General features: G+C 52.6%; 1 protein-coding gene across 11 annotated transcripts in view; it reads left to right on the forward strand.

Annotated features, from left to right (window-relative positions):
* The window catches only part of Tmem266 (transmembrane protein 266), a 109,067-nt gene extending 88,427 nt beyond the window's left edge, over window positions 1-20,640 (forward strand). For 7 of the 11 annotated variants that reach the window (XM_048793570.1, XM_048793574.1, XM_048793578.1 and 4 more), the window contains 4 exons: window positions 8,043-8,265; window positions 11,463-11,525; window positions 18,032-18,094; window positions 19,409-20,640. In XM_048793570.1, the coding sequence (XP_048649527.1) occupies window positions 8,043-8,265; window positions 11,463-11,525; window positions 18,032-18,094; window positions 19,409-19,995 (936 nt within the window). In that variant the 3' untranslated portion in view covers window positions 19,996-20,640. The remainder of the gene's footprint in view (window positions 1-8,042; window positions 8,266-11,462; window positions 11,526-18,031; window positions 18,095-19,408) is intronic. The other 4 variants (XM_048793571.1, XM_048793580.1, XM_048793573.1 and 1 more) reach the window with 3 other exon arrangements.
* The last annotated feature ends 676 nt before the right edge of the window (window positions 20,641-21,316 follow it).

A 21,316-nucleotide genomic window follows, 5' to 3' on the forward strand; every position in this document is an offset into this window, starting at 1 on the left:
TGTAGGCAACAAGGCTGTATCATGTGGATGCTGTGAAGGTTACACTAAATCTAGTACTAGATATAGAGGCTCTCGGTAAGAGTGAAAGAGTACAGGTAATACTGATTTGATTTGCATAATGATGATCATTTACAAATGTGCTGTCATATACTTGAGTTCACGTTGATGCTGATGGTTGAGGTTGGGAAGCCAGGTACTACTAAACCCTTTACAGGTGGAAAGACTGAGGCTCAGAGGCTGCCCAGGTACACTTTGTCAAGGAAGGGCTGGGAACAGACCTTGAAGCCTCATCTCCCTAAGTGGAAGTAGGACATCCATGTGGGGCATTTTAGTCAGGGTGAGTGCCACTAGCTGCCACATTAAACAAATCCAGAAATTTCAGCAGCCTAATACAAGAAGAGTGCATTTGTCACTAACAGCATGGCATGGGCTGGTTGCAATGTGTGGGGCATGGAGGATCCTCTGTTCTACAATCACTATGGCCCCCAGGCTCCTTCCATCTTGTGGCTCCTTGCTCCCCTAAGGCCACTGGGTCTTCCAAAGTCAGCCAGTGCGTGAGCAAGGAGACTGGAGAATTGGGCACCACAGGTTTTTATTGGCCAGGCCTGGAAGTGGTGATGTTGCTTCTGCCCCTATTTCATTGGCAAGACTCAGTTACATGGTCCCCCACCTAAAGTACCAGATGCTGACAGAAGTGGTCTGTGTGCTCAAGAAGAGAAAACAGTCACCTACAGACGTCACCTAACCCATAAACCAAAGAAACAGGCTCAAGGACTCCCTCCCCTTTCCTCATTCCCATACAGCAGGCACCTGGTGGACAGCTCAGCTCCCTGGCCTGTTTCTTGAAGAAACAAAAGATAATGTTTTTTCAGCACTGAGAATTGAACCCAGGCAATGCTCTATCACTAAGCTGCACCCATGGTGGTAATCTTGACTCTTTCTGCTAGAGGTAGGCCGGGGAAAGGAGGTGATATCAGGCCACTCCCTTCCATACTCACATGCAAGGCAGACGTGGTAGGTGCAGGGGGGTTAGAATGGAAACTGGGGCCCACCTCCCTTTCTGGCCTTGCCCTGGACCCCGGTGTTCATCATCTCTGAGAGAATGTCCACAGATCTGCACAAAACGCTCACCTTTGAAGATGGTTCCATAATTGGGAGAAGGAGCTTTGCAGGACAGAAATGGCAGGAAAACAACAGGCAAGGGGTTTTACCCTGGCTGTGAGGAGGGGGCTTGACAATGGCTTGTTCCAGAGAGTTCCTTCTTTTCCTGCAAAGGCCAAAAGCCACCAGCTTAATACAATAGCCTTTGTTACCTGGATTATTCAAGATCTCTACTGTGGAAAGTGAATTTTTTTTTTAAAACATGGGAAGTGATTTGTAAAACAGCCGATAGCTTTAATGACAAGCCTATTTAGCTGATAAAATTAGCCATCAGAGGAATAACTTATGTTATCCTTTTGCCATAATTTAAATTTATGGCCAACTACCCGTCATCTTCACAGTGGATGGAAAGGGGCCAAGGTCAATTTCAGCTTCACCCTGCTCCTAAATCATTAGTTTGCAACTGTCTCCTGATTTTTATTGTTACCAACAATGGCAAAACTAATGGAAATAAACATTGGATGCTATCCCAATAGCAGATGGGTTTGAAGGCAGGACAGCCTGTGCAGACAGCACTAATAGGATGGAGCAAAATTATTACATTGCATTAGATACCGTCGAGCTTCTGGCCAAAGTGTGCATTGATCAGGCCAAGGCCCATGTCAATTGGACTCCACAACCACAGCATTAAAGGCAGAGAAGAGCTGGGTGTGGCCACCCTGGGCCCCAGTGGGTCTGGCCCTGCCAGGGCATGCATTAAAAACCCAGCCCACGGAAGGGGCCCATCCACTCCAGTAATGCACGCTTCGGGCTTCCCTGTGCATCCCAGCTGATCTGGTCAGGTTATCTGATTAGAAATGCTTTGCTAATGATGTGCATTAAGTGGGGCTGTGACTGCACTTAAATTCTGTCCAAGACTGGGGATAGTCTTTTTTTCCTGCCAGTCCAGTTTACCAATGAAGATTGGCTTTATTCCATCATCAAAGCCTCTGTGCACCTTTTCTCCCAGAGGCCAGGCCCATTTGAGCCCTGGGGAGCTGGAGTGCTGTGGTGTTTCTCCCTTTTTGTTTTCAGCATGTTGACTGCAAGGTGTCTGGGTGTGAGGGTTTTTATCCTGCTTAGGATATTTGTGGTTGTTGTTTTTCATTAAAGTTTTTGGCCATGATTTCTTTTTTGTTTTGATTTTGTTGGTGCTGGGGATTCAACTCAGGGGCTCACATATGCTAAGCACATGCTCTACCACTGAACTACACTCCTAGCCCCAGTGATTTCCTTATTTTGTGCTTCCCATTATTTCCTTCTTCTCCTTCTGGGACTCTAATTTTGTAAGTTAGGTCGATTGAGCACATCTCACATCTTTCTCCATCCATCCTGCATTCATTCCCTCCCCTGCCCCTCTCCTTCTGGGTTGTAAGTTTTGGCATTCTTATAAGCCTACCTTCAAATTAAGAAACCCTGTCTTCTCCTATGTCCAGACTGCTGTCACCCCATGCAACTAGGTGCTTAATTTCAGTTACTATATATATATATATATATATATATATATATTTAATTTTTTTGTTTTTTAGTTTTAGGTGAACACAATATCTTTATTTTATATTTCTGTGGTGCTAAGGATCAAACCCAGTGCCTCATGCATGCTAGAAAAGCACTCTATCACTGAGCCACAACCCTAGCCCTGAGTTACTATATATTAATGTTCTCAAAGTTTTACTCTATTGCTTTTTAGATTCTAATTCTCTGCTGGATTCACTTTGTCCCTCTATTCCGCTATTTTTTTTTAACATATTAAGCATAGATACTTTGAAGTCTTTAACTGTTAACTCAAGTATTTACATGGGTCTCTTTGTCTTGGTAGTTGATCATTTTTCCCTGAGGATTTGCCTGATCAGCAATTTTTACTGTATGCTCTGCATTGTGGATGATGCATTTTAAAGGTTCTGGGTTATGTATCTTTCTCTAAAGAGGAGATCCTCTAGGAGTGGGACATCTCAGCAGGGAGCGGGGTGGCCCTAAAGGCAACAGCCAGGATTAACTAACACCTGCACTTCATCCCTCCCAGCTCAGGTCCCAGAGCTAGGACAGAGCTCACTGTAGACTCAGAACTCCGCTAGTCTTTCCTCTTATTGGACACACAGTGAATTGAAGCCCAGAGAGGAAAAGGGACTTAGTCAAAGTCAGAATGAGGGAGGGCTGATGGGCCAAGAGCTCAGGCTCTTGCCTCCAGCCCTGGCTTTTGTCCTTGCTCTTTCCTGGAGCCTGATTCCATCAAGCTGCCCTATACTCTGGCTGAGTCCCTTCCATCTCACTGATGAGGCTACAAGACCTGTGACCCAACACCATAGGGCCTGGAAGCTAGAGGCCCGGGCTCTGCTTCCTGCTTGCTGCTGAGGCGCCAGGTAGTCCTAGCCTTTCCCTCATCCTCTCCCCCAGCACGTGGGACTCCTTCCCACTTTCAGGCCTCAATTTGCCCATCTGACTGAAGAGGCTCCGACATCCTAGGACCTTTTGACTGCCCTCTGGTTGGCTGGGGAAGCACCTGCAGCCACATTAAGTATGGAGGGAGTCAGGAGCCAGGTTCGAGGGTCTCCCTTGAACATCCTGAGACCGCTGGCCTATCTCAGGGTTGAGAGCCATTTGGCCATCTACAGTTTCCCTCTCAGGAGTCAATCATTCTTTCTCAGGGTGAGAGCTGGATGCTCTCACCCCACACCCTCTGGATATGAAGCTTATAAAAATCTGTATCATAAGTAGGTACCCTCTCCCTCATCCCCACCCCAGTTCATGCCCTGTGCTGACTTTCTCACCTCCTAAATAGTTCTCTGGTCTTCCTCTTCTCTCCATCTTCACTGTTTCCACCTAGTCCAAATCTGGTCCTCTCTGACCTGGACACTGCAGTAACCCCAGTGTGTTATCCCATATCCCCCAGGTCTCATCCAACCCATCCCCCTCTGTGTATTCCTTTCAAACTGCTCACTTGGGTCACCGCACCAACACTGCCCCTGCTCCACCCTTCTGTGTGAAAGATTCCAGTGGTTTCTTGCTCTTTAAATAAAGATGGAAACCTTAAATCATCTCTCTGTGGCTACACACTCTGCCCAGTGGCACCTGCCAACCCCCACCCCCACCGCCACCAGCTGATCATCTGTCTCTTGTACATATCATGTTTCCTCTGTCATAAGTACCACCCCAGGGTCAGCTCTTGTGACTCTCATAGGGGACTTGTTCCCTGTGGTATAGCAGATTTCACATTCACCCCTATCTTGCTGGAGTCATCCATCTTCAAGCTAGGACAGGAATTTTCATTGCAAAATATATAACAATTCTAACATGGTGTGCACAAGGTTTCCCCTGACCTCTTAGTGAATGAATGAATGGGAGAACTACTGCACACTTGGAGTTCACATCTTTTGTTTAAAACTTGTTTCTGTGTGTGTGCCAGTGTGTGCACATGTGGGCTTGGGGCTAGGCAAGCCCTGGCCTCCAGCTGTCTGGCCTGAATTCCAGGGGGACTCTCTAGGGCAGCTCCATATCAATTACAAGCCATCAATAATGCATCCCTTCAGAGTGGCCTAGGAAGCCATTAGCAGGGCCTGTAGGCCCAGTTGCGTGGCCTTGGAGAAGGCAGGCTGGGTGTGCCCATGGGAAGTTCAGATCAGTCTGAGAAGGAGGGGCTCCCGGCCCCACCAGAGCTCAGCAGGGTTACCTCATGGACCTTCCATGACCTCTAAAAGATCTTGCTGCCAGAGAGGTGGCTCACACCCTTGCCCCCTGCACAAAAGACCACTCCAAGACCAACTTTCTCTGAGACTTTCAGCTCCATTTGCGTGCTGGGTGTTGAGGTCTAGAGTCTGAGCCCAGTCTGAGATCAAAGTTAGGGCTAAATCTATGACCAGGATTTGCCTCCGTTTCTGATCCAAGTGAAGGCTCAGAATGGGACTACCATCAGGGCTCAGTGCATGGCCAGGGTCAGGGCACAGTCTTTGTCTCTGCTTTGGGCTAGCATTGGTGTTCAGGCCGTGACTGGGGTTAGGCTCAGTCTGAAACCACAGAACCGAACTAATTAGTTTTATTCATTCATTTACCAATCTACCCAGTGCTTCCTGTGTACCAAGCAACAACACAGGCAAGGTCCCTGCTGTTTTGGAGATTATACTCTATGGGCGGGGGGGTGAAGGGTGTCAGTGGTGGGGAGTTGTCCCTTACTTGTGTACATGTCTTCCATATTCCCTATGACATCATATCAGTGACTTGAAATTGGTCATGGCAAGAGTATTTACATTGAAAAATTATCATACACAGTGAATCAGGCTTTCTTCTTCTTTTTCTTATCAGCACACCACTGGAAGTGAAAGAGAGGTAAACAGATATTACAGAAAATGTGGAGGAACCACACAAAGTTATCTGTGTTTTTTTTTTCTTTCTTTTTTCTTTTTGCACTGTCTTTTCACTAAAATGATAGTGAAAGTGGAAAAGGCATAAAAAGTAAACTGTCTCTTTAAGTTTTGTCCACCAGGAGAAAAAGGAGAGGGATTTCAGGGGATTTAGGAAGGTGGAAAATAGATAAGAAAGTGTAACTGATCTAGCAAAATGGAGAATTTATAATTAATGTGCCTACAAAGGAGGGTGGTGAGGGGAAAGGAATAATTCTCCCCGTAAAACCCTGAGGCTCTAGGAGGAGGGCGATGTGGTATGAGTCGACACCAGGCAGGGGATTGGCTAAAACTCTTCACATACAGTTTTAAAAATCCCTAAGAACCCCTTCCACATCCTAAAGGACCAGGAGACTATGCCCCACCCTGCAAGAGTCAGGAGGTTTGCCCTCTGGAGAAACTGAACCAGGAGGCTCTACACACAGGCAGTGGGTGAGGCGGGGGTCTGGGGAAAGGTGCAGGGCTGAGCCTCCTTCCCCTAGAGTTGTGACCTTCTGCCTGCTTTCCTGCCCTGCTCCCAGCCCAGAGGCAAACAGAAGAATATCCCCAGGCAAGAGGCTGGAGAATTCTGGAAAGCCCAAGTGGTCACAAAGACCAAAACACACAGACACTGACAGTGTCCAATGCTGGTTTGTTGCCTGGCCACCATAGGGTTAGTAAATGCTAAGTTATGTGTATATTCTACTTTCATAAAAATAAAAGTAATTAAGTTGGGGTTGTGGCTCAAGCCATAGAGCACTCACCTAGCACGTGCAGGGCCCTGGGTTTGATCCTCAGCACCACATAAAAATGAATGAATGGAATAAAGATATTAAAATAAATAAGTAAACACACAAAATCATCAGAATGTGGTAAATGAAATGTAGAGAATCACATAGGCTGATGTGACTGAGTGCCTGGGTGGATGTGGTATGAGTCAGGGAAAGTCCTCTGAGGACTTTCTGAGTTGGCCAGGTGATCTGGATTAGGGGAGCAGCTGGGGAAGAGACTTGAGACCACCTGTGTTTGGTGTCACGTGGAACAATGAGAAGGTTGTGTGGTGGGGGCAGAGAAAGGGAAGATCAGGTGAGATGCAGTTGGTCAGGTGGGGAGAGCCAAATGATGCACACGATTTGTGAACCAAGGGTGAGGAGATTGGGCTTTCTCCTGAGTGAGGTGGTAAACCATCGACACCTATAGACAGGTGTCATGAGGTGGTTTAGGTCTGCCAGAATCCCTGTGGCTCCTGTTGCAGATGCCAGTTGAGGGATGCAGAAGCTGTAGCTGGCCAGGTGACAGCTGGCAGGAGAGGTGGGGAGTGGGCAGCTTGGCATAGCATTTGGAGGTGGAGCTGGGTTTGGGGAGCAGACTGGACACTGACTCCAACTAACATGAGATTAAAACACCCGAGGAGCAGGTTTGGGGGGAAAGTGGAGTCCTATTTTGGCCAGGTTGAGTTTGCAACTCCTGTGAACTGCTACATGGTGCTGCCACATAGGTTGCTGAAGGTGTGAGTCTGATATTCCAGAGTCCGGTGGGGTTGGGGGTGGCGGTTCAGAGCTTGAGATATGCTTTTGGGCATGAGTGGCAATTAGAGAAACTTCTAGGGAAGGAACCTCACCCTGGACTCTGCTAGTCCCCTCCCTCCTGCCCATTCTCACTGCACAGAGGCAACGCAATGGGAGCCCAGGACACTAGGTGGCAGTAAAGGCTCTTTAGTGTCAGCCCACCTCCACCCAGAAGTCCTGAGAAGGCTGGGAGTGTGAATAGCCATCCCAGCCACAAACCCAAGGGGCATCTGGAAGCCTTTCTAAGAAGCTCTCCCCAGCAAAAAAAATAAATAAAGAAATCAAAATTAAAATGTGTAGTTTTTTTTTTTTTTTTTTTTTTTTTTTACAAAACCCTTACGAAGCAGCTAAAGTCCTCAGGTGAAGACTCCATTTACACACAAGGAAACCAAGACTGGGGAAGGTGAAGGAAATTACTAAGACCACATCCACAGGGCTAGGGACCACTGCCCAATCCTGTCTGCCTGAGGATCCTCCCCAACACCTCATGGGAGAGGGAAGTGATGTTGCTGAAAGGGAAGCCATTGGATGGACAAGCAGGCATGTGATACCAAGATGGGCTGGTTGCATGGGCCCTGGGTCTCCTGACAGTACAAGGCACCTGGCGAAGGTTCTCATTTTGTCAAACACCCCTGAGAGTGGTACATCTGGGCAAGCAGCTAGCACCAGATTGAAACCCAAGTTTCCTGACTCCCCATCGAGGGGTCTTCCCACAAACCACGGTTGTGTTTCTTCTCATGGCCTCACAGTGGGGTCCCGCGATGCTGTATCTGAGACTCAGGATCACACCTTACTATCTGGAAAAGGCTCCATAAACATAAGAAACTCTCATTGTTGGGATATTTCTTCGGAGCACACAGCATTCAGGCTTTGGATGCTCAGCCCTCTCCTCTGGCCTAGGTCCCCCATTCAGGAGTAAAGTGTCAGGGTACAGGTCCCTGTTCCTCCCCTGCCTCTGCAGGCACACCCAGCCCAGCCCTTCTGCCTCTTGCAGTTTGAGATTCGGCAACTGCGGGCACACCTGGCGCAGCAGGACCTGGATCTGGCGGCGGAGCGCGAGGCTGCACTGCAGGCTCCGCACGTGCTCAGCCAGCCCCGCAGTCGTTACAAGGTGGTGGAGGCCGGCATGTGGGACGAGGAGACAGCCGCGGAGAGCGTCGCGGAGGAGCTGCGGCCCTCGCAAGGTGAGTTCCGGGTCCCCAGAGTCTCAGGGCGTTTCCTGCCTCGCTCCCACCCGGCCCCGCCCCCCATTCTGCGCATAGATGCTGGGGCTCAGTGGAGCTCCTTGCAGGACTGCGCCCCCTCCTCTGCCTGTGGTTGGGAGGCACCGTCAGATCAGTGCCCTCAAGAGTACCTTTCCAAGTCTAGGACAGAGCACTTAGTCAAGTGACCCTGATCCAAACTAGAAAATGATCTTAGAGACTTGTACTGGATGCGTGCTCCAGCAGCACAGGCCGCTCTTTGAGGCTTTTTGCGGCTCACACTGCAAGTGACAGGGGAGGCATGACTTCCCTATTTTACGGAGGAAGAGATGGAGACAAAGGGAAGCCATCCAAAGACACGTCATGAAGAAGGTGGAGCCAAGATGCCTGGGACTTTCCTATTGTACTGCCACCTACCAGGGCCCAGCTAAGAAGTCCAGTCCTGGGGCCAGAACAGCCCAGCACCTAAGCTTTGCAGATAGTAGCAAATTTATGGCCACAATGTGGGTGGAAATGGGAACCGGGGCCACACCAGGGCAGGGCATTGTAGAGAAATGAGATGTTTCTAGATCCAAATCCCAGGTTTTCTGTCAGCCAGCTGTGTGGCGTTGGGCAGGGATTTAACCTTTATGCACCTTGGTTTGGCCAGCTGTCGAATGGGAACAAAGTGAGCCTTCCTCATGGGGTGGTTGAAAGATGTACTCAGGGCCTTGTATCCAGGAAATGGTAGAATTGGGTTTGGAACTTGGATTGCAGAACCCAAAACCCCGGTTTGATGCAGTGTCTGGTGGTGACTTCGCCTTGGCATGCCATGTCCCCTTGCTGGAGCAATGAGCAGGTTGTGGATGGGCTCTGCCACTCCCCAGTCCCATGACTTGAGGCTTCAGTGCTCCTTCCATGAAGTGGACTCAGCTCCAGCTCTGTCCGCCTCACAGAAAGTATGAGGAACTGGTGGCTGGGAGGAAGCTCTGTGGGCTGATACTGCTGAGAACGGGTGTGGGCAATGAGCTTGCTATATGATGTTCTGATAAATTTTCAGATCTTAGAACCACAGAATTTGGGGGCCAGAAGGGACTGCTGAAACTAGTTAGAGAAGCCCATCTCTAACTCCCCCAAGAGGCCATGAGGCCCCAGCTCACCCTTCTCTAAGAGGTACTTAGCACCTCCCTGAGCAGCCCACCCCCCCCCTTTTAAATGGCTCTAAGACCTGCTTCCTGAGACAGAGCTGAGGCCTGTCCCCCACCTGCCTTCCCCTCGTGGACGTGGTTTTTATGCACAGAGAGGTGCCCTCCCAGGTGCGACATCCTTTCACAGACTATTTTCCCCTCCGGGGATGGTCACCTGCATCCTCACAGCCAGTCCTCAGGGCACAGACTCTCCAGGTTCTTGCTCACTCTCCCTGCCCTGGGCTCTCCAGAGTAACATCCAGAACTGAGGCAGCTGTTGGGAGCTCCAAGGCCTGGGCAGTAATGAGGGGCCATTGCTGCTTTTTTGTTCTGGACCCCAGACTCCCAGATGAAGTCCAAAGGCTCCTGAGCCTTGTGCTGATTCCCTGGCCTGAGCTCCCAGCAGACCCAGGCTTCACGCTCTCCACACATAGCTCTGCTGAGCCCCCCTCCCTGCAGCCCACCCGCAAGCAACTGGCTGTTCATATTCCCATGCTGAACTGGACATTCATCTGGGTTCCGCCATAGCTTGTCAAGTCCTGCCTTCACTCCAGGGCCCGGTAGATGGGATTCACAGCCCATCACCAGTACCTGCTGGGTTCACTTCCTACATATACCTTGAAATGTTCCCTTCTTCATCTTCACTACTCAGTCCTCACCATTTCTGGACCTTGCAAGGCTTCCTGATCTCAGCTTTGTCCCCTAGGTGCCTTCTGCAGTCCCTTCTCCTCACTGTACAGCCATCTTCCCAAAATACTTCATGCCTTGACACCCTTGACTGGTTCCCTGTGTCCCTCAGGAAAACACCCAAGTCCTTTAGGGTGGTATATTGGTTTTCTGGAACCCCTATAACAAAATGCCATCACCTAGGTGTCTTAATAGCAGAAAGTTGTTTCATGGTCCTGGAAACCAGAAGTCTGAGAACAGGGGTTGGCAGGGTTGGTTCCTCTCAGTGCTGCAACAGAGAGCCGGTTCCTAGGTGATTCCCGAACTTCTGGCGGTGGCTGGCACTCCTTGGCCCTTCTTGGCTTGTAGGAGCATCACCCAATCTCTATCTGCACATGGCGTTCTCCCTGTGTGTCTGTGTCCAGATTTCCTCTTTTTGTAAAGGCCCCATTCACATTGGATCGGGGCTACCTACTCCAGTATGATCTCCTATTGACTAATTACACATGCAGCCACCTTGATTTCAAATAAGATCACCTTCCAGTACTAGAGTTGAAGACTTCAACATCATGAATTTGGGAGGAACACAGTAGTTCATCCCCTAATAGGTGGCAGGAGACCCCTGCTGATCCCCAACCTCATCTCCTTCGCCCCATCTTGGCTTTCACCCAGGAGCCTCTGTCTGTTCTGAGTCTTTCCACACACTGTTCAGTGGATGGCCTGGACTGTGCCAAACTTCTCATCCTTGGAACCCAACTCTGTGTGCTCCTGGGTCACCACACCCAGCCCTCGGGACCTCACATCAACTCCTACTAGGCCCCATGCAGGGCTGCCCTGTTTGTCTATCTGTCTGGCTCCTGTGTCTCCAGGGCTCCTCCAGGCCTGAGCCTCAGCAGCTCTTCAAATAGACTGAATGGAGTCTACCAATCTATAACTGAACCAAGCAGGGCTCTGGCTTCATCCCCTCTGGGTCCCTGCAGCTCAGCTTTCTTGGTGCTCAGTGGCTGCCACACAGTCCACACCCAGAGACCCCAAACTCCGAACTCTTGGCTCCCCAAGCTGAGGCATGTGGAAACCACCATCTTTTTCTTTTTGATACTGGGCATTGAACCCAGGGGCACTCTACCACTGAGTTACATCCCCAGTCCTTTTGATTTTTTGAGCCAGAGTCTCACTAAGTTGCTTAGGGCCTTGCTAAGCTGCAGAGGGTAGCCTCAAACTTGCAATCCCCCTTCCTCAGCCATGTGCCACTTCCCCCTGCTCTCTTCCTAAGGAAGGGAAGAACTTTCTTGAAAGTTCTTCTGGAAAAGAGCAACAACTTTTGTCCCCTTGGTCTGGCTTCCACAGAAAAGAAGGGGCTGATTTGCAGTCATGAGACCCATCCTGGATTTTCCTCCCTGGTGGAGCAAAGTGAGTGAGAGGCTGCTGTGCCGCTGTCCCTGCTGAACCCTCACTGCTGAGGCTCACGGGGGCTTGGGCCTGCCCAGTTCCCTGAGGCAGGTCTGAACACTTCTGCCCTCCCCAGTGCCTCCTTATCATCTCTCTCATCAGAGCTCTTGGCTCTGAAGATGAGAGTGGGATTGTTGTCCCTTAGTCAGTGGCCTGCAGATGCTGGACACTGGAGACCACAGTTGGGTCCAAACACATGAAGTCTTTCAAATCCCACCACACATTCTAGCAGTGCAACAAAGCTCTGAGTCACTGTCCATCCTGCTCCTCCTGTCAGCAGCCCACATAGTGGCAACTTCCAGGAGGAAGAGGGAGGCAGGGGCAGGCCCAAGGGTCAACTTTTTGGGGTGCATGTCATTAGCCAGGTGTCATGGGGTCTGTGCTCACCTCTCACCCTCCTAAGCACTGGGGAAGAATTCCAAATAAGCAGGCTCAGGCTCCCCGTAGAGGGACCCAACATGCACCCCTGGGAGCAATTGCAAATGTTCCTCCTGCCCAGCCCTGGAACCCCACCTCGGCTGCCTGGTACCTCCTATGCAACATCACCTGGGCACCTCCTGCTCCACAGGTGCTCACCTGCCCTGCACATGTCCATCTATGCAGCCACGTAATGCATTCCCTATCTACCACTTCACAGCCAATTCCCAGAGCCCTCAATAGCACAGCCTATGCCTCTAAGCCTGAGGACAGAACGTGGGGGTGGATGGGAGGCATGAAGGATTCACAGCCTTGAGTGGCCCAGGGCATCCCCTAGCTGAGCACTCTCTGACCGGGAGCTGTGTTCAGGGAGGGATTTTCAGGTCATTAGAAATTATGGTTGAACAAACTGGGGGCATTCTGGGCCACTCTGGAGATTAAGAAAGGGCAGCGTTTGTTGCCTTCCATGACCTTCAGGCCAGTAGGGCTCTGAGACCTGCTGCATTCACAATAGGACACGGGATCTGGACATTAACCTGCAGACATGAGCGATGAGTCACAGGAACCTTGGGAGGGGGCCAGCGCCTCCCCTGTGAGGCTGTTGCTCCCCGGGAGGGTGGGGATGCTGGCCCCAGCAGCAGCTTCAGCCTGGAGAGGAGGAAGTGGCTTCTACAGTCTCAACAATTGCCAGCAGGTCACAGTCAGACAACGCGGACGGGCTTCTGTTTAGACTTGCTGTAGCACAAATCATTTTTAAAACCTGGGCTGCAAAGTTCCAGGCTTTGGGGCCTGCCAAGTTCACAGTGCCCCTGTGTAGTCATTAATACTTCTCTCCCAAATTTATTAGTCTTGAAGCTCGCCCATAACTTATGAATTACAGCCCCTGGTAGGAGTGCCACAGATTTCACCGTATATCACAGCGAGCAGACCTTGGCGTCTCCCCCTACACTGCGCCAGCGTCCAGGGAAACTGCCACAGAGTTGCCTCCGGCCAGCCCTGGCTGCACCTCCCCCCCACAAGAGCAGTGGGCAGAGAGCTGAGCTGGCTCCAGGGTTTACCTGTGGAGAGGACAGGACCTGTGTACTCCTAGGTGCCTCTATTGGCCCCCAAGTGTGTATGCCTGATGGGGGCACTGGGGTCCCAGGGAGCCCCAGATCTGTAGCACTAGAGCTGAGAGAGCCTCACAGAGTAGTATTTGAAGCAATTATGGACATGGTTCAGGACTCAGGTCCAGGCTGAGTCTCAACTTGGCCTTGAACAAGTTCTTTGACCTCTGAGCTGAGCCGGCTTCATGGACGTGATCTGCATGATCACACAGGGACCTGAGCTTGGTTTGATGCTCTACTGTCACCCTCTTGAAATTCTTAATACTTTTTGAATGAGAGGCCTATAAATTATGTGGCTGGTCCTGCCTCTGAGCCCCAACTTTCCCAGAATGAGGACAGCAGCAGCGTCTTTTCGCTGAGGAGGGTTGGGCATTCCATCCTGTGCTTAGCTTTCATGCTTGGTATACAGTAGGTGTTCAGTGTGTAGTGTCCCCTTCAGTGAGGGCTGACAAGCCAGCAAACTCAGAACACCATACCAGGAATCAGGGCTTCCCCCGGGTCTTGGGGACATGGGTCTTCAGAGGATGTGAGCTCAGGTACCTCCTGCCACTCTGTCACCCAGAGCACGTGAGGCACGGCTGGTTCTGTCGCCTCCAGAAACCTGGCCCAGCTGACTCACCAGCCCTCTCTGCCTCAATAGTAGGTTGGGGCTGCTGAAGGAGTAAAACCCACATAATGAGTGTTGGCACCTCACACTCCAAGGGCTTTCGGAGGATTAGTCAGGTGGGTTTGAAAGTGCTCACACCCCAGAAGAAAGGCACCAGGCGGCGGAGAGCAGCAGCCACAGAAGCCACCAGAGACTTTGGGCCAGCGGTAAGCACTGTGGCCGCTAGACATGCATCATCTCGGGTTTTTGTTTTTGGTTTTTTGAACTCAGGGCGCTTAACCACTGAGCCGTATCCCCAGCCCCTTTTTCAGTATTTTATTTGAGACAGGGTCTTGCTAAGTTGCTTAGGGTCTCAATAAGTTGCTGAGGCTGGCTTTGAACTGGTGATCCTCCTGCCTCAGCTTCTGGATCCACTGTCATCTTGGGATCTTTACAGGGCACCCGCAGCTAAGTATTTGCTATTCCCATTTTATGAGTGAGGAAGCTGGTCCTAGGGATTTGCCTAAGGCCACAGAGCAAGTGCCTGCTGAGCTGGAGCTGGTGCCCGGGCTGTTTCGTTGAATCCAAACAAAACCTGCGGCAGGAGCTTAGGTGGAAGAGGGCAGCTCTGTGAGGCTGGCTGCACCTGCCTCCCCTCCCGTCCTGTCTCCCAGGCTGCCAGACACCCAGCACTTGTGGGTCTCTCAGTAGAAAGTGTGGGGAGGGGTGAGGCTGCAGGCTGACCAGTGCAGACAGCATCCCACAGTGGCCCTGTGGCATCTTGGAGTGGGGCCAGGGAGGCTAGGGAGTCTTACAGGCCTCTGACTCAGCCACAGCCTTCTGTCCAGGCCGCCATCAGCACCTGTCATATGCCAAACCCCAGACTGAGTGACAGGGAATCTGAGTAAAGTGTGACTCCTGAGACCCCTGTGGGGGCGCAGAAGAACCCCAGCCCAAGGAGTCAGTTCTGGGAGGTGAGAATCTGGGGGCCAGTGTGAAGCAGAGGGCAGATGAGGCCTGTGTCAGCACTCCCAGGGATGTCTGGACAGGCCCCCTCCCAGACTGTGACTCAGGTCTGGATCAGAGGGAGTGAGGGCAGGGGGAGAAAGTGCATACTGGTCAGAGTTTCTGTGGCCACCTGGGGCCCAGGCTCTTTGTCAGACACCTGTAATGAGTGAGTGATCCCATTCATCAAACCCACGTAGGGCAAGAGCCCAAAGGGGAAAATGTGAGGTCTCACTTAAGGCTGGACACAGGGCTGCAGCAGAGGGTTCAGGGGCCCCTTGACTGGCCACGACTTAGTGGGAGTCAGGGTGTTGGTAAAGAAAGAAAGGAGGCACAGAGAAGTGACCAGGATCCCACCGCAGGTGGGCAGAGGAACTAAGTCACCAAGGCGAAGGATGCTGGAGGGGAGGGAGAAGCTGGGTTCAATTTTGGACTTGTTGAGTTAGAGGCAGCTGGAGGCCATTCAGGAGAAGTTTCCTGGGGACCAGGCAGACCAGTGTAAGCTCAAAAGAGAGGTCTGGGGGCTGGGGCTCAGTGGTTGAGCGCTTGCCTAGCTCGTGTGAGGCACTGGGTTTGATCCTTAGCATCAAATAAATGAATAAATACAGGTATTGTGCCCATCTACAATTTTTTAAAAATTTTAAAAAAAGGTCTGGTCTGGAGGTCACCAGGCTCAGGTTATCTTTACTTGGATTAAGATGTGAGCATCCTCAAATATGTATGGGAGAGGGGTCAGAGACTCAGCAGGCTGACCCCACACTCAGAATGCTTCCAGCAAGCTGCACCTCAGTGCTGAGACGGACACACCCACCTTTGCCCACCTTTACCTGGGATAGTGGATGCAAAGCCCTGGTGGGGGGCGGTGAGGCCTGGCCTGGCTCCCACTCCTCAGAGGAGACCTGGGCATCCATGCTAGCCAAGCTCCGTGTGAGTCAGTAGAGAGGGTGATTGCTCAACACACAGAGGATGTTGGGGGGGATGATGGCACCAGACCAGTCTGTTCAATAGTCCGCATCAGGCAGGGCCCTGCTAGGGGTCAAAATGAGCGTGTGCGGCACTGATCAGGACTGGGGCTCCCTTCCTGCCTCCTCCCCGCCTCTGTACCCATCTGGAACCCACAGTGAAGCATTCAGTGTGGAAAGGCTGGAAAGTAGGGAGGGCCAGAGCTGGGCAGGGGCTACCCGCAGAGGACACTGCTCAGGATGGGCCTGAGGGGCCTGTAAGAGCTGGAAGGTCTGTTGTCTAGAAGCCCCAGCTTCTCCTTGGTACCAGTGGGGAAGGCAGAAGCAGGCTCTTCAAGCTTTGTACATAGTAGGCACTTCCTGATGAAATGGAGATTGGCTGCTCCACCAAGGAGTGGACGCCCAGGGGGCTCCAACTATGTTCCCTGGAGGCAGGACTCCTGGCCTCAATAACACCTGGCAGAGGGCCCACTGCGGCCCCAATGGGCACAAACGAAGGAGAGGCTGCCCAACAGTCTGTCATCAGAGCTGCCCAGCAAATGTAGGCGCTGCTCCCCAGAGGCCTGTGGCTGTGGGGGGCAGCCTTGGCTCTGAGGTGATCCTGCACTGGGGGTCAAGGGGATGGCCTAGATGCCTCCGGCCCCTTCCCCCTCTGCTGTGTCACCTCTTAGAGCTTCAGAGCCATCTGACACGGCTACATCATAATCTGTAGGAGCCTCCCTAGTACCTTCGAGGTGCAGATGAAGAAACTAAGGCCTGGAGAGGGAATGTGACCTGGCAGCACCAGGACACAGCTAGGGTGAGGTCCTCCTGCCTGGCCCGCAGGCCTGGTGGTCCTTTACCTCTACTGCTTGAATGACAGCAGCCATGCCAGCCACCTCCAGCTTCCCAGGGCAGCCAGCAGGGCCAGACAGCATTTACAGCAAATGTTATTGCCGGCTAATGCTGGAGGGGCCTGGAGCCATCCCCAGCCACACCCTCAGCATTACTGTAGACACACCTCTGACCCGCAGGCATTGAAAGATAAAAGAGGCCAAAAAAGCTTTTAAGAGCCAGGCCTCTGCTAGTGCTGTCTCTCGGCCTCCTTGTGTGAGGGCAGATGGGCTTCTGCAGCTAACTCGGGTGTGGCCGGCAGGGCGGCCTCAGGAGCATCACTTCTTCCTCCTAGAAGCCCCGCGGGTGTGGTCTCGGGCTCTGGACTGCCTGGAGGAGCAAGGCTTGGCCCCACTCTAGAAACCTGACTCAGGGTTAGCTCCTTTCATCTCCATAACAACTCAGGAAACTAGGTGTCGCCGTCCCCATTTTATAGGCAAGAGACCGAGGCTCAGAGACTCACGGTGGAGCTGGGGTGTGGAGTGGGCAATCCCAGCCTGACAGGTTGCCCGTCTGCACCGAGGTCCTATCCCATCACTCTCTAACCCCTGCCAGGATTCTCTTGTTATCACTCGACTCTGTCCCTGCCTGTCCCATGAGGCACTGCCCACCCTCAGGGCCTGTCACCCCCCTGGGGTGTTGCACCTCTTGTTCCCTGCCTGAAGGCTGTCCCCTTCCAGACACTGTCCCTACCATCTTAGGAGTGACCCCTCCAAATCCCACCTGGCCATGTTCAAACCTTCCTGGGGCTCCTCACTGGGTCAGACCAAGCTCCTCAGGATGGCCTTGGAGGTCTCCCATGACCCATTGTTTCCTCCTGCTCTCAGGCCACTCTGGGAATCACCTACCTTCTCTCCTCACTCCTCTCAGGACAATGAACTGATGTTTTTTTTAAGACCCTGTTTCATGTCATCTCCCTTGACCCAGTCAGCCTTCAGCCACTAAATAGCCTTCTCAACATTACACAGAATAGGAACTGAGCAGGGATCCCCAGCACTGTCCCCCAGGGTTAATGGCATGGAGGACTAGAGGCCTCAGATGGACTGAGCCCAGGGGGACTGTCGTCAGGGATACTCAGTCCTGTAGCTGGCTGTGTGTTCCTGCCAACAGCATCTTGGGTCTCCTGCACTGAGGCCAGCGGTTCTGGTGACCCTGAGAACTTCAGGTGGATTTAGACACTGAGGGCATCTAGACAGGAAAAGTCTTGAGGAATTATTTCCACACCACTCATCTCAGAGATGGGGGACAGGGAGAGAAAAGGTCTGTCCAGGTCAGGTATCAAGGTACATAATGCATCAGAACCTGGGTCCCCTGGTTCCTGGTACAGCCCAAATCTGGGACTCTGAGACATGGCTCTGTGCAGAACAAGGAGGCTTCCATCCCACCTAGGCAGGGCTTCTGAGAGACAGGTGCCTCTTCTCGTGGCCATAGGTGTACAGACAGGAGGTCGGGGTGAAGCATGGACTTGCCACAGTCCTTGTCTCTCCCCACGCACTCTTCTCTGTTCCCACTCCACAGAAGCCGCTGTGAAGGACGACATGAACAGCTACATCAGTCAGTACTACAATGGGCCCAGCAGCGGTGAGTCTGGGATGGAGCTGTTCTGCATGAACCGCTGTGCAGCCCCAGGTCCCTGCGACCCCCTCACCCCCACACCTGAGGGCCGGCACAACTTAGTCCTGCTTCAGAGATGGCAGCAGACTCCAGGGCCAGAGCTGGGGTGGCCACGGGCTGAGCCTGCGGGTGCTGGAGTGGGGTGTTTTGTGATCACTGACCCATGAAAGCTGCAATGGAGCCTTGCGATGAAAGGGGGGTGAGATCCAGATGGGCTCCCCCCATCCTGAAACCCCCTCAGGTGAGCCAGGTGGAGGGGATCTCAGGCCACAGGCCTGGGCCGAGGGGCAACAGGCCTCGGATTGTTTCCTTCTTACCGTAAAGTCTCAGGGAAGCCTAGTGGGTTTTACTTACGGGAAAGATTGGACAAGGTATTAAAACAATACCTTGTCCTTTGGCATCTTGTTTCCTTTTTGCCAACACCTTAAACCCCAAGTTTGGAATTCACAGCCCCTAAATCCTTGCATGCCCATTGTAGAGATAGAATATTAAGTTGCACAATGTATGATGTATTTGAATTTTTTCTTTTCTATCATTCGGCTCCTAAAGACCTCTTTCCTCTTCTCCAAGCCTCATCCAAACTGCTGGTTTCAAAGACCATCAGTCTCTAGTCCAGACCCCTCTCCCCATCTTCCCTCCCTACCCTCACTGCAGTTTAGCCCCTGATTTGTGTCACCCCGAGCAGAGCTGAGGAGTGTCCCCTGCCCCTGCCATGCTTCCTGACAGACCAGCCAATCTTCTGCAGGCCAAGGCTGATCGGGCCACTCTCCACTCCCCACGCTGGTCTCAAAAACATCCAGTGATTCCGCAGACTGAGAAATCCATGCCCCTTGTCCAGGCACGTGGTGCTCTCTGAGTTAAGACGGACTGGGTTAGGTTAGTGTAACAAATGCCCCTGCCCCTGGGTGGCTTAAATAAAGCACCAATGGCCCAAGGCAAGTAGCCTCAGGCTCTGCTCCCAGGTCATTTTGCCCAGCAGCCACCATTGACTCTAGGATACTGGCTCATAAAACTTTCACTCAGAAGTGCCACAAGTCACTTCTCATGGATGACATCAAAATATGTCACATATCTGCACCTGAATTCAACAAGATGAGCGGCAGTGAAGAATGACCAGGAACCGGGGCTCCCCTGAGGCCTCCCTCCTTGAAGACTGCCTCCCATAGGCTGCCCACACTCACTGCCCACCCCACCAACCCCACTGATAGCCCCACTCACACCAGGACTGGGCGAGGCATGGCCAAAGGCGAGGCGTGACCGACATTGCCTCCTTCCTTGCAGACAGCGGGGTCCCAGAACCAGCTGTGTGTGTGGTCACCACGGCGGCCATCGACATCCACCAGCCCAACATCTCCTCAGACCTCTTCTCAGTTGATGTGCCCCTGAAGCTCGGTGGCAACGGCACCTGTGCCAGTGCCACCTCGGAGGGTGCCACCCACAGCTCAGTCACCTGGGCCCAGAGCGACAGCAGCCAGACCCTGGGCTCCTCCACAGACTGCAGCACCGCCCGAGAAGAGCCATCCTCTGAGCCCGGCCCCTCTTCCCTGCCACTGCCGCCCCCACCCCAGCCGCAGATGGCAGAGGCCACGGTGCGGGACCTGCTGTCCTCCCTGTCAGAGGACCCCTGCCCGTCCCAGAGGGCCTTGGACCCAGCCCCCCTGGCCCGGCCCAGCCCAGCCGGCTCGGCCCACGCCAGCCCTGAGCTGGAGCACAGGGTAAGTCTGTTCAACCAGAAGAACCAGGAGGGCTTCACTGTCTTTCAGATCAAGCCTGTCATCCACTTCCAGCCCGCCACCGCCGTGCTGGAGGAGAAGTTCAGATCTTTGGAATCCAAAGAGCAAAAGTTACACAGGGTCCCTGAGGCCTAGAGCCTGCAAGTTCACTGGGGGAGGAGGGGAGACAGCCATCTTGAAGCTCTCTAGGGACCCCGGAGGCCACCGAAGGCCACACAGGGGCCCAGGATCCTGCCTGGCCTCCCTCAGGGTGCTGCCTGCCTCCAGGGAGGTGACGCCAGACCAGGAGGCCGCGTGCCTCAGACCTCAAAGCCCAGAGCTGGCGCCTCCTCTTGCCCTGCTCAGGGGAGGGTGGTGCTCATGGCTGGGGTTTTGTTTTTGGTTTTTTTTTTTTTTTAACCATTTTTACAAAAACCAGCCTGTGGCCCAGTTTCAGCAGGGTAGAGTACGGGGGCCAGCTCAGCCTCTTCCGTTGCCTTCGTTCCTGATGCCCACCCTGGACCCTCGGGAACAGCACTGTGAGCAGGGGCTGCAGCCCCACCCCAAGCCGTCTTTTCCAGGAATCCTGGGTGGAGCCGACACAGACCACCATCTGAGCCTATTTCATTTGTCCTCATTTCTCATTCCGGCATGAGCATTTCTGAGTTCTTCAAGACAAATCTAGTTTTCACCTTCACACAATGTGATGGACAGATCTGGAGGGTGGGGGGCTGGGGAGGGGGCACAGCCATTTTCCGACCTTGGCTTTAATAATAAAAACCAGCTGCACTGAGACTCCCAGTTGGCGAGGTTTGAGGTTTTCCTTCGGTTGTTAGCCGAGGTGGAGCACGCGGAGAGGCCCCGGGGCCAGGTTGGTCTGGTGCAAGCCCACCCTGGTAGTGCCAGCTCCTCTCTGGCAGTCCCTGCTGGTTATGTGACCCCAGGCTAGTCCCCTCCCCTCCACCTGCCACAATGGACCTCATCATTCTGCCTTCCTCACTGGTGACTCCCATACCAAGTCCCTGACTCAGGGACCCTATAGAGACCTCAAACTCAGCAGGTCCAAACTTACCTACAGGGTTCCCAGCCAGGTACGGTCATCTGGCTGGTCACAAATGTACATGGCGTCCATTGGCTCCCCTCATCCCCTACGAGCAGTCTTGAATCCTGGCCATTCTACTTTCCAAATTATCTGTCCTCAGCCCCATCACAGCCTCACTACGGCTCAGATCCGCACGGGGCTGGGTGGTGTAGGCTTCCCATTGACCCTCCCCCATATCATCCTCCCAGGAGGCTCAGCCTCATCTTCCCTGCATAAAGGCCCACATTGGTTCTGTGTTTATGATCATCATGTTTTCTTTATGTGCAGCGGGTGGGAACTTATTTTTTAAGGACTCCTATTTCGGCCAGAGAGCTCGAGTGTGGCTCCCAGCTGTTTGTGAGCTGGCCCAGGCCTCCTCTCCAATCCATTCCTTCT

The sequence above is a fragment of the Marmota marmota genome, unplaced genomic scaffold (assembly GCF_001458135.2).
Source record: "Marmota marmota marmota unplaced genomic scaffold, marMar, whole genome shotgun sequence".
NCBI classification, from domain to species: Eukaryota; Metazoa; Chordata; class Mammalia; order Rodentia; family Sciuridae; genus Marmota; species Marmota marmota.